The following is a 16,841-nucleotide window of genomic DNA, read 5'->3' on the forward strand; positions in this document are numbered from 1 at the left end:
TTAAAACATAATGATTTAAAATATACTTTAAAGTAAAACTTTTAATTTGATATTATTACAAAGAGCCCCTTTTTAAAAAAAAATTGTAATAAAGTTTAAGAAACAGTCATTAAAGTGTACTCTCTTTAAGTACACTCAAGTGGCCTCTTATTATCTGCAAGTACAGTTTTTTGAAAATATACTTTTAAGACTTGAAGTACACTACAAGTACACATTCAGTACAATTAAGTACACTTTTTCACAAGACATTGCATAATGTGACATTGTGAATGTGAACTAATAGTAAATGTTTAAACAATTCATTCAGACTTTATTTTATTTGTGTGTTTGCTAGATGCTGATGCTGAGGTTGCAGGTGCTCCTGGTGCTCCTTTAGATGTACGCTGTCAGGATGCCAATAAGGATTATGTCATCGTTACCTGGAAACAGCCTGCTGTGGACGGCGGAAGTGCCATTTTGGGCTACTTTGTTGATAGGTCACTTCACTGTATAAAAACATCACACAAAATCATATAAAAAAAACTCTAAAGTTGACAGAATGAAGATGATAGTCATGAAAAATGTCTTATGTATAATGTAAATCAATTTCCTGCAGAGTTAATACTGTGTCCAGGCCATGTTATAATTACCATAGTCTCAAGACAACACGCGTCATTCTATTCAAATCCTCAGACTGGGAATTATGTGTTTCTATGGCACCACTATCAACGCCTAAATGAATCTGCAGCAGTCAGGTGGTACAGCGGATACATGGTACAAGTAGGAGCTCTTAGAAAATTTCCACCTCCAAGCTGTAATTACGAGTTCTATGAGGATGTGAAAGCTTTTTACAAGTTGAAATCTTATAATTACGGTAATTTCAACATAGGGTGAACGCACCTTTAGTTCCAACCCTAATCAAACCTGAACAACCTAATTAAGGTCTTCAGGATAACTATAAAGTTACAGGCAGGTGAGTTTGATCAAGGTTGGAGCTAAACTCTGGAAAGTGGATCACAAGGGCCAGAGTTGAGAACCCTTGATTTAATAAACATCATATAGGCTAGAACCAAAGACTGAGGGCCCGTTTACACAACACCGTTTTCCTTCATTGTCTCAGTGTAAACTAAAAAAATATGATTTTGTGACAATGGTGACGTCATGCACAGACATATTATGTGTTCAGTCTGTAGACGTGCAGCATTTCTTTACAAAGTCACATCGCCAGCTACAGTATAATACGTTTTTAGTTGATCCGTGTGAACGGGGATCGTTATGACAACGTTGTTGTCTGTACACAAAAGCAAAACGCAAAAAACATTTCTGTTTTTAGTACAACGTTGTCGTATAAACATACTCTAAACTTCATATCACTGGAAAATCCAGCTAAAACCACCAAACATTGAGTTTTAGCTGGGTTCTCTAGCAGAATGATGATTTTGAACTTGTTCAAATGTATTAAGAGTGTCATACAAGTTAAAGTTATTATGCTTCCATGGGATCTAGACCATTTCTTGACTGTTTTGTTATTGCTTGTTCACAAACAGCCCTGCCCTCTGATATTTTTGTAACATCAGATTATATTTCTTCATGCATTAAGTTTTATTTCCTATGACTTTTCTCCTCTGCAGGTGTGAAGTTGGAACTACACACTGGGCACAATGTAACGACACTCCTGTTAAGTTTGCACGTTTCCCTGTAACTGGTCTTGTGGAAGGGCGAAGCTATGTGTTCCGTGTGCGTGCCGTGAATAAGGCCGGTATGAGCCATCCATCCCGTGTATCTGAACCAGTAGCCGCTATGGACCCTGCAGACCGCACAAGAAAAGGTAACCAGACTGACTTGGCACAAAAACAAAATTAAAACAAAACTAGCAGTACATTATACTTTTATTTCTCTAGGTGCCTCTGCTCCTTGGACTGGACAAATAATTGTAACTGAGGAGGAGCCTGTTGGTGAGAAACTTCAAATTAAAGTTATCTTATTTTTTAGAGTTCTCACTATATTTAAATTTTAGGTAATCCTATTGAAGTTGGTTTCCACCACATTTGAGCTTTTATGACTAAGTAACTAGCTATATCATTATAGAGAACAATTCTCATAATGGCTCCCTATATCATAATAGTGAGAAACTTTCATATGATTATGGCTTGGTATCTCATAATAATGAGAAACTTTCACATCATTATGATGAATATATTAAATATTTAGAGAAAAAAAAATAAAAACAACAAAATCTACATTATATACACTTAACATATTTCTCAGTAATGAGAAACCTTCTCATAATGACTTAGTATCTTGTAATAATGAGAAACATTCTAATAATTATGAGCTAATGTTATGTAGGAAAAAATCTAATTTTTGCGTCCTTTTTTCCTGCCAGTGCGACTAAAATTAGTTAGAGTTCGCACTGGTGCCACCACCATGTTGTCCAACTAATAAGAGCTGCCATTTCTGTTAAATTGAAGAAACATCAAACAACAAAAATAAACGATAGTGGAATGAAACCATGCTACTTACTTGAGCTGTGCAGCGCAGACCATTTATCAGCTCATTACTTTTAAGACCTAATGAACGGATCCGTTTGACACACATCCGATATTTTCTTAACTGTTTACGTTTACTTAAGACATAACCGACTGTGTTTACATGGATACTCCTCAACATGGGCACTTTGACATAATTTTGTGTGCATTTGCTCAAGAAGATGCAAAAGAGAGCTCAATTCAGTACTGGCGTGCTGTCTGGTTGCTTTCTGTGTGCACGCTTCAGGTGCGCGTGAGTACTGCATTGAGTTCTCGTTCTCTTTCCCTGTTGCATGTTCATATAGACAGTATTCGAAACACAACTGTAAATTGCTGTTTGAACGGGACATTTCAGTAAATGCAATTGTCAATCCCAAAAACTGATAGTATGAACATTCAAATTCAATGCAGAATTGTCTGTTATGAACCATAGATAATGTATAAGCTCAAACAGCGCTGACGTGGAAAACAGGAACCATTGTATTATGGCAGAAATAGTCACATTTTTACATTATTCATTTCAGGGTTCATACAACCTTTTGGGAGTGAAATTCAAGCACTTTTCAAGGACTTTCAAGTGCTTCACACAACTTTTTCTAACACTTCAAAGCTTTAAATATCCGATTTATTCATTTTTAATATGATGGCCAAAACATTATTTGTTCGTCCTCCAAAGAATGTCCCCATTTGTAAAACTAAAAGTTTCAAGACGTAGGAAAACTAACATCTGGGGACCTATTTTAACGATCTAAGCGAATGTTCTGAAGTGCATGATGCAAAAAATGGTTGGCGTGCCAGGCTCATGGTCCAAAAAGACCATGAAGTTGTACCTAGTCTCTTAATGAGTCATGGGTGTATTTTGGGTGTAACAATCAGAGTGTCATCTCCCATTCACTTTAAAAGCCAGGTGCACTTGCACCATGGTGGATTACTATTTACATGGCGGAATACAGACACCCTCAACCTGACAAGTCAGTTTAAATACATGTGTGTATTGCCAAGATTGGTCAAATAATTAGCCAATTTGATTCATCATTACTGCATATAGGTAATTCTGATACAAGCAACAACCACACACCTGAACACACCTTATGTTCAGACAACCACGCCCATGGGCAAACAGATGGGCACGAGTGCATTTGCTATTTAAACAACGTGGGTGCTGGATGTGAAAATGGTAAATGCGTTGGGCTGAAACAAAAAAGCAAAGCAAAAAACACTTGCGTCACTGATGTCGCATTGCACCGGGTGTATGATGGGGCCCTTGGTGGCAAACAAACACTTCTCATGATAATAAGGATCTTGTGATAATGAGGAATTCATTATTACGTTTCTCATTGAGATGTTAATACTTTACAACAAAGTTTGTCAATATTACAAGAAAATCTCTCATTATTATGATATGTTTAGTCATCATCTCATTATTATACATTACGTCTGTATTATGGCTTACAGAATCTTTTTTTATTCAGTTGTGGTGGAAACAGGCTTCCATATGGATTCTCTGTAAAATTATTTTTAGAAATCCTTATACAGTGATCACAAACAACTGTAAATGTGTGTTGGTCAAATACTATACCTGTATTTTTGACATGTCCTTGGCATATTCGTTGTACTTTCCTTGACCATCCCATAGTTTATTACCTAAAACAGATCAATTAACCTACAGTACCAATATAATATGATATTTTATCTTCAATACAATTAGAGGGAGTGGTTCCTGGCAGACCTCGTGACCTCACAGTCATTGAAGCCACTAAAAACTATGTGGTGTTGAGCTGGAAGCCCCCAGGCGATAAGGGCCATGAAGGGGTTATGTATTACGTGGAGAAGGTCAGTGTACAAAACTGAATCTATCTGCATAGACACTTCCAGTGGCATTTGATAAAGCTTTAATGATTTGTATGGTAATACGCCATAAGTGATACAGTATGTTATATATTTTGTTTAGTTTAGCAATAATATCTGTGTGTGTGTGTGTGTGTGTGTGTGTGTGTGTGTAGTGTGTGTCTGGCACAGACAGCTGGCAGCGAGTGAACACTGAAATCCCTGTGAAATCTCCACGTTTTGCTCTTTTTGATCTGGCCGAGGGCAAGTCTTACTGCTTCCGTGTTCGTTGCTGCAACTCAGCTGGTGTTGGAGAACCATCAGATCCGACCGAAGCCACCACGGTTGGGGACAAGCTGGGTATGATATATTCAACAACAGACTCACAACAAAAGCAAAAGATCAAGGAAAATGTGATGTTTTTTATGAGTACGCTTTTAAAAATAAAGGTTCTTTATTGGCATTTATGGGTCCATGAAGAACCTTTAACATGCATAGTATATTTCCATTCAAGTTTAGATTTATTAAAAATTTCTTAACACTAAGAATATAAATGATTAAATTATATTATATTATATTATATTATATTATATTATATTATATTATATTATATTATATTATATTATATTATATTATATTATATTATATTATATTATATTATATTATATTATATTATATTATATTATCAAAGTAATTACAGCATGCCGATAAAGGTTGGTTGAACTTGATTATAATATAAATTGTATTATAGCATAAATAATGTGTAATGGTGTAATCAACTTTTTTGTCACCTGCCACCAGATATCCCATCAGCCCCTGGCCGTGTGGTTCCTACCCGCAATACAGACACATCTGTGGTGGTTTCATGGGAAGGATCACGTGACGCTAAAGAGCTGGTGGGCTACTACATTGAGGACAGTATTGTGGGGAGCAATTCTTGGGAGCCATGCAACAACAAACCAGTTAAAGGCACAAGGTATAACAGCACATACTGTATAATTAATAATTCAATAAATTACACACAGAGTCTTGTTGTACTAAATATCACAGCTGTAATTTGGCTACAGACACACAGGTAATCACAGCCTAATATTAACTACAACAGCATAATTGCAAAAGCAATATTGCTGTTATACAACAGTTCTATAAATAAGTAATTAATATTTCCAAAAAGAAGACAAAAACGATAACTATAACAATATCATTCTAAATGAAAAAGAATAGCAGAGTCCACACCACAACGATAACGATAATGGCGCAGATAAACTATTGTAATATGAGGCAGGAATGGAGGAGAAGCAGGCACAAGCAGATCTAAATGCAAGGGGTTTCATTAAACAAACAAACTAGTGTTGCTTACACTGACCACTATATATAGGCGGATTTGCAGCGACCCGTTGCCTTTTTATGTGTCTTGTTGCTTACACTAACAGCTATATATTCCGGTGCTGCCACTGTTAGTTGCCTTTCTATGGTTGGAGGCCTAATTATCTCAGTAAATATGGAGAGTGCCTACTTCTATATTTAGATAGCCCTCATCACGTGTGTTTCTGAGATTGCTTCTTGGGCACAGTGTACAGTGAGTGTGTACATTCGTGGAGTGTGCGAATGGTGCTCTCATAAAGCCGTGGTGTTCAACTAGGTCTGGTAACTCATCATTACTGTGATGTAAGCAATAGCACCGCTAATACTGCCACTTGGTCCTCAACCAGCCGAGAGGCTCTCACTTGTGGTGCCATGCGATGGTACTGGACACTCTTCGGTGGACGGCTCAACACCCCTCTGCCTCCTGGCGCCCGGTGATGGCTACTCCACTACGGCGGCCTGGCAGAAAGCTCCCCGTTTCCCTCGGGCTGCCTGCTCCTCTCCATCATGGCAGACAGCAGCAGGTCTGGCCTCCGGAGTACGGCGGCAACTTCTCCGTCTACTGACGGCAGCCATCCCACCTCGATCCAGGAGCATGGCAGTAAACTCTCCATCCCACCTGGTCTTCCCTCACTCCACCACCACTGCCTCAGGCAGCCACTGGATGTCACCACTCCTTCGTGCTGCCCGACCTCCTCAGCACCATGATCCCTTTCAGCAACAAGGGCTTTTTGACAGCCCCTCACGGACGACTGCCACACACACATAAACAAAATATAAAGTAAATATCCCAGACCCTGTCCTCTGTTGTCCTTCACTGTCGTCGCTCCTCCTTTTATGATCCTGAAGCTCCTCCATGAGATACGAAACCGGTGTGGCATGCAGGTGACACTCATTATCAATCACGCCACCATCCTGCATGACACTCATTATCAATCACGCCTCTGTCCTGCTTGTCCTGCTTGCCATATATATATATATATATATATATATATATATATATATATATATATATAATATGGTAGGCCACATTATCCTGCTGAAAGAGGCCACAGCCACCAGGAAATACCGTTTCTATGAAAGGGTGTACAAGGTCTGCAACAATGCTTAGGTAGATGGTACGTGTCAAAGTAACATCCACATGGATGGCAGGACCCAAGCTTTCCCAGCAGAACATTGCCCAAAGCATCACACTGCCTCCACCGGCTTGCCTTCTTCCCATAGTGCATCCTGGTGCCATGTGTTCCCCAGGTAAGTGATGCACACGCACCCGGCCATCCATGTGATGTAAAAGAAAACATGATTCATCAGACCAGGCCACCTTCTTCCATTACTCCATGGTCCAGTTCTGATGCTCACGTGCCCACTGTTGGTGCTTTTGGTGGTGGACAGGGGTCAGCATGGGCACCCTCACTGGTCTGCGGCTATGCAGCCCCATACGCAACAAACTGCGATGCACTGTGTATTCTGACACCCTGACACCTTTCTATCAGAACCAGCATTAACTTTTTGAGCAATTTGAGCTACAGTAGCTCGTCTGTTGGATCGGACCACATGGGACAGCCTTCACTCCCCAAGGACCACTGTTCCTTCCTTGGACCAATTTTGATAGAAACTGACCACTGCAGACCGGGAACACCCCACAAGAGCTGCAGTTTTGGAGATGCTCTGACCCAGTCGTCTAGCCATCACAATTTGGCTCTTGTCAAACTCGCTCAAGTCCTTACGCTTGCCCATTTTACCTGCTTCTAACACATAAACTTTGAGGACAAAAAGTTCACTTGCTGCCTAATATATTCCTCCCACTAACAGATATCAGTGTTATTCACTTCACCTGTCAGTATTCATAATGTTATGCCTGATCGGTGTATATATATATATATTCACATACAAAGTGTATCAGTATCAGGGCTCTTCCTCCAGCTCTTCCACACTTTCATAGTATATGCACCTCCCTGCCTTCGAGCGGTGAGTTGCCTTGTTTTAAGCACAAAATGCTTCAGCTTCTGTCTTGCTGTGCAGAAGATTGACAGGCAACTGTCTGGGCCCCAACAAAGACGGCAGGTCCTGGCCCATCTTGGATCTGGGACCACTGAATCACGCAGTCAAAGCACTCATTCAAATAAGCGTCCTGAAACAGACCTTCTTTCATATTGACCAAGGGACTGGATTATATCAGTGGACCTGAAATACAGTATGTCTACTATCATGTTCAGATAGCCCCTCATATGTCACCATATGTCACCATCGTATTTATATCCCCTGGTCCATTCTGCTGAGGAGCAACCTTCTCTCTCAGGCAGGGTGCTCAATCTGGCATCACAATCCAGAATTATGGAATCTGCATGTCTGGCCGCTGGCATCAGCTCACGGTCATCAGTTACACTGCCACAGCGTGTGTTAAAGATTAGTACTGAAGCAAGAGCCCCTTTTACCAGGCATCTCTATGCTCATAAATTGAAAGTCTTTGAGAGCTTGTCTAGCTTGTGGAACGAGGACCCTGTGAATTTTCTGATTCTAGTTGTGTCCTTTTTGTGGGAGCTCTTAGACGTAGGCCGTGCGCCTTATATTCTCAAAGTATACATTGCCACTATGTCAGCTTTTCATAGCAGAATTGATTGTCTGCAAGTTGACAGGAATGACCTAGTGGTCAAATCTTTACATGGCTCGAGATGGCTAAACCCTTCTCACCCCACAATTCCCACTTTGGAAGCCCTGTTGTGTTCACCATTCCACTCCAGTCAGCTTCGCTAAAAGAGCTCTATTTCAAGACAATGCTTTTCCTTGCACTCGTATCAGTTAAACGAGTGTGCGACATACATGCTCTTTCAGTCAGCAAGTCCTGCATGGATTTTGGCCCTGATGACTGTAGAGTTGTCCTCAGACCAGGAAACATTATGTTCCTAAGGTGCTCTCAACTCCATTCAGAGCCCAGGTTATTATAACCCTTTCAGCCTTGGCTCGGAGCAAACCAACTATGGGGAACACTTCCCTTTTGCAGTTGCCTTGCCCCGTACACGCTCTGTGAGAGTGGACTCTGAATGGCAGCTTCTGCTATGATACGTTATGGTTTCCTCATAAGCAGTGGGATTCACTGCTAATTTCTTATTTCTGTTAAGCCCCTGAATGACCTTTAATTACAGCTTATAGGACAGGGTTTAAATTAAGACAGGAGTAGGCCTTAACACTCTGGAGTCTGAGGTATCGCCGGCGTTACCACCTCGGTTTTTTTCTTACCGGTTTTTTTCTTACCAGAAAGAGACTCAAAATACTCTGTCAATGTTGCACATACAATTAAGAGTTATACACCATTTTAATTGTTGAATATCATCTTTTATTTGTGTACACTCAAAAAACAAAAAACTGTAAAAACAAAATGTTGTGCTTTTTGTAAACTAAAGAAAACTAACATGATGCGTGATCTCTCATCTCCCTCTGAACAAAGTCCAATCTGACAGTTTTTCAGAAAATGAACTAACTTAGTGAATACTAATTACAAAAAAATTTGACTTATGTATAAAGAAACATTGAAATGTCAGGTTTTAAGTCAAATTGAAAACAAATAATCTGTTTATGTACTCTGTATGAAAAAAGAGCCATGTCAGAAGTCCATGATTCAGCTCATTATCCACTAATGCGGCCACACCCACTGAGCCAGTGCTATTCAGACGCAAATTCTGAGGCAATACATGTATACATCGTCTCAATCGTGTATTTATTGTCTTCAAAAGTGTTTTGCATAGCCATAGTTAGCGATCTCTGGAAGCCTCTGTTAGTTCCTGGAATGTCACATAGCCTGTTCTTCTTTAGGAGGCATTTGTGGACTAAATGTGCACAGAGCGCCCTCCGGCTGCAAGTATGAATTGAAAACACAGTATCCAGTGCTCATAGTAATGACAATAAATATTGAATAAATATTACTCCTCTGTATAGAAAATTGACATAAACATATGAGAATCCATCAATATTTCTCCAAATGTGCATGCTTTTAAGCTAAAAGCCTATATGAAATGCCATAGAGGTAACATAATTGTTCAGACACTTTGCATCACAGAAATACATTATATTTTAAAGTATATAATAGAATACCATTATTTTAAATTGTAATAATATTTCACAGTATTGCTGTTTTTTCTGTATGTTTGATTTACACCATGATGAGCTTGAGACATGATCACAGAGGGTTTTTTCACAGCCTACCTGTCTGAAAGAGCTCATTAATATGCAGCTCATTATGCTATTCTTTTGTCTTCTCAGGTGTGAATTACAGGATTACTCATGATGATTCACACCTCCACGCATACTGTGTTTCTTGACAACAAGTGTCTTACAAAATTTAAATCTCTCTATTGTTTTATATGAACAAGTAGTCAGGATAATTTTTACATCATTTGAAGCAAAAACTGTAGTCTACAATCTCCAATACCCAGAAGTCTTGTGAACACTTATATAATATTATTTTTTGGCCTTATTTCAGTGACTCAAGTTTTTTGTTTTTTCAATAACCACGCATAAACGTTATTCCTTCAAAAATACAAACATGAACATACATGTTTCTCACATATTATGGTGGCCTAGTTTGTGCTGAATACAGTGTAATGAAACTTTTTCCATTAATATGTTTATGAACAACTGAAAAAAGCACAAATGTCAGGGCATGTTAAAACTTCTTCAGGCCCCAAATCAGCCTCAGACTCCAGAGGGTTAATATAGAATAGTTAATCATGACTTTAAAAATTGTTTTTTTTGAAACACAGATTACTAACACCTGGACTATGGAACTAAAATCCTGGACTAAAATAAACAAGATTAATTTAAAACCAACTGTTCTAATCTGAATTAGCACAACTCAGGTTACCTATAAAACATGGAATGAACCAAGAAAAGCTTAAATCTGGCTGATTTTTTTTCATGACAAATGCTCATATTTGGAGTGAAAATGCTATTAGGGTTTGTTAAATCAACTAAAATATGAACAACAGTACTATTTTGTTTGTCTTAGTGAGCCCCACTAATAAATGCCATAATTGTTTGTGTGAGATTTTAATTGTTATAATATATTAATATTTGTCCATATGTGTTTTTTGCAGGTTTGTCTGTCATGGCTTGACCACAGGCGAGAGTTACATTTTCCGAGTGAGAGCAGTCAATGCTGCGGGAATCAGTGAATTCTCACAAGAATCAGAAGCCATTGAAGTTAAAGCTGCTATTGGTGAGTCATCTATGAACTCCTTTTGATATGACTTGGATATTATTAAGATCTTTGAATTATGATTCCACTTAAAATTCCAACTTTCACTTTAAATTCTGACCACTGCACTTGACTTACGCATTTCACACGTCCTAAATGGCACTTCAGTGTCAAGGCCACCTCCACCAAACTCCAGCTCCGTTCCCTGCATTTCTCCCAGCAGACGGGTTCAGGACTTGTAGACCTCCTCTAATTTGGGTCACATCTGATCCAACGTAGTGGTGACTACAAACCAGCTCACCCTTGTACACCCCTGCCCACTCCCTCAGTCTTTTCACAACTGTCCCTTCTGCATGTCTTTCACATTTTCTAATTTCAGGCGCCTTAATAACCACAAGACTTTGTGTTGAGAATCATGTTCACTTATCCTTACACATTTATTATGCACACCTTTTTCTAAAATCAAAACAGTATTTTATGGCACAAAATTACAGATAAATGTACACTAAATACAACAATAAATGTTTTTTATAGATTGTTTACTTTTTTATTTTACACTACAACCGTATTATTGCAATTGTAATATATTTATTTGTTTTATTTCATTTTGTTTAGTTTTTATAATTTAAATAATAATAAAATAAAATATTTTGAATAATACAAAATTGCAATTATTATAAGCAGTGGTAGTAGTATATATTCATATTGACATATATTACATGCATATATATAATTTTTTACACAATATTTTATTTTGTCTTGCATGATTTTTTTAATAATATCAGATAAAATAGACAGAGAACCCCAAATGCATTTACACAAATAGACAAAAACAGAAAGTGTTAGGTTGTGTCCTGCTCTTCCCTACTTTAGTTAAAACAGTAATTACCTAAAATTTATATCAAATATTAATGCTAAAAATAAAAGTATAAAAATATAGATACTCACTAGATAATAGACATTTGATTGCTGGTCAACTGGTCAGCATGCAAACATGTTTGTAGCATCTTGTGTCTTTCACAGAGTTTCATATGCCTTGATGTAACACTAGTGTGATGTTGTGTCTTTTTTTCATAAAGGTTCAATACAAAGTCAGCACAAATCCCCTCTGTGACATTCAATGCATAAACTACACTAAATAACTGCATCCTCTCTCCCAAATAATCTTCCTATGCTTTAATTTCATTTGTCCTTGCTCATTGATTCTAAATAAAACTTTGTTGCTTGTTTTCATTGCCTCTTTACAATTAAAAAACGTTGATTTCCTCTTGCATGCATACATATTTCTGCTTAAGTTTTCTACTGAACTTGAATAGTTAGATTAAAGGAAATAAATGTGAAGCATTTTGAATGTGATAGTGTTTGAATTTCATTTATGTCTGCTTTCTCTTGCTGTTTTTTCTGCTAACTCCTTTAGGGGGCGGTATTCTTCATGGTGTGTGTCTGGAGTCAGGGGGTAATGGGGTCGGACTAACCCAGCACAGCACTTGTGGAGTGGGCAGGCATGTGGCGCCTCACTCCTCTGCTGACACGCCTCTAATATGCCTAGCTAATGTTAGTGAAATGGTTGAGGGAGGGGGTCAAAACACTGGCCACAAAGGGCATCCAATTGCATTAAATGAAGGAAAACAGGGCAAAAGGGCCAGTCAGAGGGCAGCAGAACCTGCTCGTGGGCAGGATACTGAAATGTCTAAACAGGTTGCAAACTCTAGCAATGAATTGTTAATGCCCAACTGCATCCAAAAGGAGTCGGCAACAGAATTGCCAGAAAATCGTAAGTCGTCAGTAAACTCTTCTCTGGAACAAGAGAAAGCAGGAGAGCCAGAGAGAGGACGAAAAGGCTCAGGTGAGAAGAGAGTGAAAGCCAGCTCTCTGGAACGTCGTCTATCGGCATCCCTCCTCAGTGTTGGCCTGTCTCCATTTTCACCTTTCCTGTTTTTTTTTTGTTTTGTTTTTTTTTTCACTCATTTTTAATTCATTTCTTTTATTGAATTTTTGCATCTTGAATTTTTCACTCTCTATCATTTTAAAACACTTAATTAGTTTATTGCAATTTACAAAGTTTACTCATTAATCATTTCTGTTCCTATTATTTTCAATTTGTCATATTGACCCTTGTGAAAGAAGTACACTTTAGCATACTTTTAAAAATAACACTTATTTTGAAAATAATATACTTTTTTTTTTAAAGAATATACTTAAGTGTGAAATGAATGTAATGTTTTCAGACACTTAATTGCATGTTAATTGCAATTAAATGGTGATACATTATCGTTTAAATCTATATTAAATGCATTTAGCTGAACTTTAGAGTGTTTTTACCCACTTAAGTAGGACTTAATACAAATATGGTTAAAGTGAACTGCCGAATGTACTGAAAAACTTTTATGGCAAACTAAATTTCATGTCATTTCTATTGAAATTTGTTATGTATTTTAATATATTTGTAATCACACAATTGTAATGGTGAATTTCCAATTTAGTAATATTGTAATATTGAATAACACACTGCAATTTAAATTATAATCAATTACTTTAGTTTGTTAGTCAACATAAAAATAAGTGTACATATTTAAAGCATGACAAAAATGAAAACAATGATTTAAAATGTACTTTAAAGTAGCCTTTTCACATTATGAGAAAGTGCACCTTTTAAAAGTGTACTTATAAGTGGCCTTTTATTTCAAGAATATTATAGGCTATTATCTGCAAGTGTTTTTTTTTTTTAAATATACTTTTAAGATTTAAAGTACGCTACAAGTGCACATTCAATACAATTAAGCAAACTTCTTTTTCACAAGGGGATATAAGACCTTTCTCATAAAATTAGCATATTGCAGTTGTTTTAATGTCCTTGTAGTCACGCTGTGGTTATACAGAATATAAACACGCAGGAAAAACTGCAACAGTTGACTGGTCAGTCAGCCCCATTGGAAAATCCAGCTAAAACCAGTTTCTTGCTGGTACAATCTGATTTTTCTAATGGGGTATCTTCTCAGAGAACATTTATGTATGGTAAGTCTTCTCAACTACAGCCTTTTTAAGCCCTTAAATAACAACACTATTCTCACAAATACAACCAGGGATCCTTTTTGGCTTCTTTTATGCCACCAGCCACAACTGGCAATATGCTGGACACCCTCCCTACTACACGATATACTCCTTGGGCTCACCAACTTTCAATGTCATAGTGCCAGTCTGTATTTTTACAATTCTGTGCCTGGTTTGGATATTTTGCTTCACGTACGCTGGTACACGCTCAGTCTATGATTAGTTTCCTTTATACTGTTAATGTGCTTCACTGCTAACTGTAGTGTTTTGTTATGCCAGCTTCACCCGCTCCACCCTATGGCATCAATGTGTTGGAATGTGTACGGGACTCTATGGTACTAGCCTGGAAACAACCCACTTTCATCGGTGGTGCTGACATCACTGGTTACTTTGTTGATTACCGTGAGGTCATCGGTGGAGTCCCGGGAAAATGGCATGAGGCGAACATTAGGTCTGTCAGTGAGAGAGCTTATAGAGTAAGTAGCACATTTGTGTAATAACAATCAAAATAATAGACCATGAGATGGGCAATTTTTGATCTCCAACCTCCTTTCTGTCCAGGTTTCAGAACTGAAGGAAAACATGCTGTACCAATTCCAGGTACGTGCTGCCAACATGGCTGGTGTGGGCATCCCGTCTCTTCCCAGTGAGACATTCAAGTGTGAGGAGTGGACTATTGCTGTACCGGGTATGCACAAACTAATATGAATAATAAATAGTTATTTTTACTTATCAGAGCTGTAATGCTTGCACACAATAAAGGTGACCCTTATGAAAATGAAGTACAATTTATCATATTTTTTAACTTAAGTGTGACTATGCTTAAGTGTGCACTGAATGTAATGTTCTCCAACACTTAATTGCACATTAATTGCAATTAAGTGAAAAGGCATTTTAGTCAAAATTTATATTCAATGAAATTAGCTGAACTTTAGACTGTTTTTTTTTTTGGATCCACTTAAGTAGGACATCTTTATATGTAATTTCATATTTATAACATCTGTAGTCTTTTGAAATATGGTTTAAGTGTACTGCCCAATAAACTGACAAGAATTTACAGTAACTAAAATATACTTTAAAGTCATTTCTATTGAAATTTGTCATGTATTTAAATATATTTGTAAAATATACTCTCATTAAGTACACTTAAGTGGCCTTTATTTCATTATTATTATCTGCAAGTACAGTTTTTTTTAAATATGCTTTTAAGATTTGAAGTACACTACATGTGCACATTCAATACAATTAAGCACACTTCTTTTTCACAAACACACTGATAATCTGCAATCCCCAGTCAAAAATAAATAAAAGTCCTATTAAAACCATAAAATCCACCGATACGATACTTTAGTAACCAATACTTAAGGATCCTACAGATTCCAGAAACACAAAACAAAAACTAGATCTTTTAAAATGTATAATTCGCAATAATTATATAATTAATTCCAATAGAATAAAATACACTTACTTGTAGATCTAAAGCACTTCCTTCAGAATTCTAGACTCTACAGCATGTTTTTAATGACCAAGTACTGAACATTTTCTTGTTCATTACATCAGCTCTGACTGATATGCTTGTAAACTATGCTAAAAACATTTTACAGGACCACCCCATGACCTCCAAGTACAGGAGGTGCGTAAAAACTCTTTGGTCTTGCTCTGGAAACCACCTGTCTACCAGGGTCGTGATGTTGTCAATGGATACTACATTGACATCAAGGAGGCTGAAGCAGAATTTGAAATGTGGAGAGGGGTCAATGAGAAAGCTACTAACAAGACATTCATGAAGGTTTGTTTGCATGTGGAAGCTGTGGGGCAGTGGAGTTGGCTTGTTAAGGTTGTGACATATCCTTGTGAAAAAGAAGTCCACTTTATCATACTTTTAAAAAATAACACTTGTTACAGAAATAATGTACTTGAAATTAATATACTTAAGTGTGTACTTAATGTAATGTTTTCGGCAATTGCAATTGCAATGAAATGAAAATGTATTATAGTTTATATTTATATTAAATGCAATTAGCTGAACTTTAGAGTGCTTTTTTGATCCACTTAAGTAGAACTTAAGTACACATTTATCTGTAATTATTTCATAATTACTTTTATTGTGTTTGAAATATGGTTAAAGTGTACTGTCAAAATTACTAACAAGAATTTATGCTAAACAAAAAGTGTCATTTCTATACAGTATGTCATGTATTTAAAAATATTTATAATTACACATTTGTAATAATGATTAGTAAGCAATTTTCGTTAAAATTATAATCAAGTACAAGTATGTTCAATACATCAAAATAAGTGTACTTCATTAATGCATGTCAAAACGTGATTTTTAGTTGCCATTATTACAAACTGCACTTTTTAAAAGTGTACTAAAGTGTATTAAGAACAATTGTCAGGAAAATGTACTCTTGAGTGGTCTTTTATTAATATCATCAGCAAGTACAGTTTTTTTATAAATGTACTTTTAAGATTTAAAGTAGCAAGGTCTTATTCAATACAAGCACCCTTTTTTCACAAGAATATGTAGGTTTATGGTATAATGTTGTTCATCTTCATTGTTCTAGATCAAGGATCTAAAGGAGGGGGAGTCGTATGTTTTCCGTGTACGCGCTCAGAACAAGGCTGGTGTAGGAAAAGCATCAGAGCCTACAGAACCAGTGGAGGCAGTGACTAAACCAGGTACTTAACTGGAATAAATGAAGCTAAACAAGAATTTGTCAAGTAACATTTTATTGTACTGCAAAATAACTATGGCAGATTTCTTAAATGCATGTTTCAGGTCCTGTTGTGTACAAGTCATACTTTTCTCATGATCTTCTTCAAAATGTAATAACTTGATCTGACTCTGAAATGATTTCTTTTTTGGATGACACCACCGTTCCTTCTTATTTTTCTAA

At 37.1% G+C, this 16,841-nt stretch overlaps 1 protein-coding gene across 7 annotated transcripts in view; it reads left to right on the plus strand.

Moving 5' to 3' along the window:
• Nucleotides 1-16,841, plus strand: part of myom1b (myomesin 1b) — a 65,503-nt gene that overhangs the window by 26,602 nt on the left and 22,060 nt on the right. For 5 of the 7 annotated variants that reach the window (XM_067399979.1, XM_067399983.1, XM_067399982.1 and 2 more), the window contains 12 exons: nucleotides 335-476; nucleotides 1,611-1,807; nucleotides 1,881-1,934; nucleotides 4,216-4,340; nucleotides 4,511-4,694; nucleotides 5,136-5,310; nucleotides 10,790-10,911; nucleotides 12,308-12,325; nucleotides 14,221-14,417; nucleotides 14,503-14,629; nucleotides 15,546-15,730; nucleotides 16,509-16,623. In XM_067399979.1, the coding sequence (XP_067256080.1) occupies nucleotides 335-476; nucleotides 1,611-1,807; nucleotides 1,881-1,934; nucleotides 4,216-4,340; nucleotides 4,511-4,694; nucleotides 5,136-5,310; nucleotides 10,790-10,911; nucleotides 12,308-12,325; nucleotides 14,221-14,417; nucleotides 14,503-14,629; nucleotides 15,546-15,730; nucleotides 16,509-16,623 (1,641 nt within the window). The remainder of the gene's footprint in view (nucleotides 1-334; nucleotides 477-1,610; nucleotides 1,808-1,880; nucleotides 1,935-4,215; nucleotides 4,341-4,510; nucleotides 4,695-5,135; nucleotides 5,311-10,789; nucleotides 10,912-12,307; nucleotides 12,326-14,220; nucleotides 14,418-14,502; nucleotides 14,630-15,545; nucleotides 15,731-16,508; nucleotides 16,624-16,841) is intronic. The other 2 variants (XM_067399981.1, XM_067399985.1) reach the window with 1 other exon arrangement.

The sequence above is a fragment of the Chanodichthys erythropterus genome, chromosome 11 (assembly GCF_024489055.1).
Source record: "Chanodichthys erythropterus isolate Z2021 chromosome 11, ASM2448905v1, whole genome shotgun sequence".
Classification (NCBI taxonomy): domain Eukaryota; kingdom Metazoa; phylum Chordata; class Actinopteri; order Cypriniformes; family Xenocyprididae; genus Chanodichthys; species Chanodichthys erythropterus.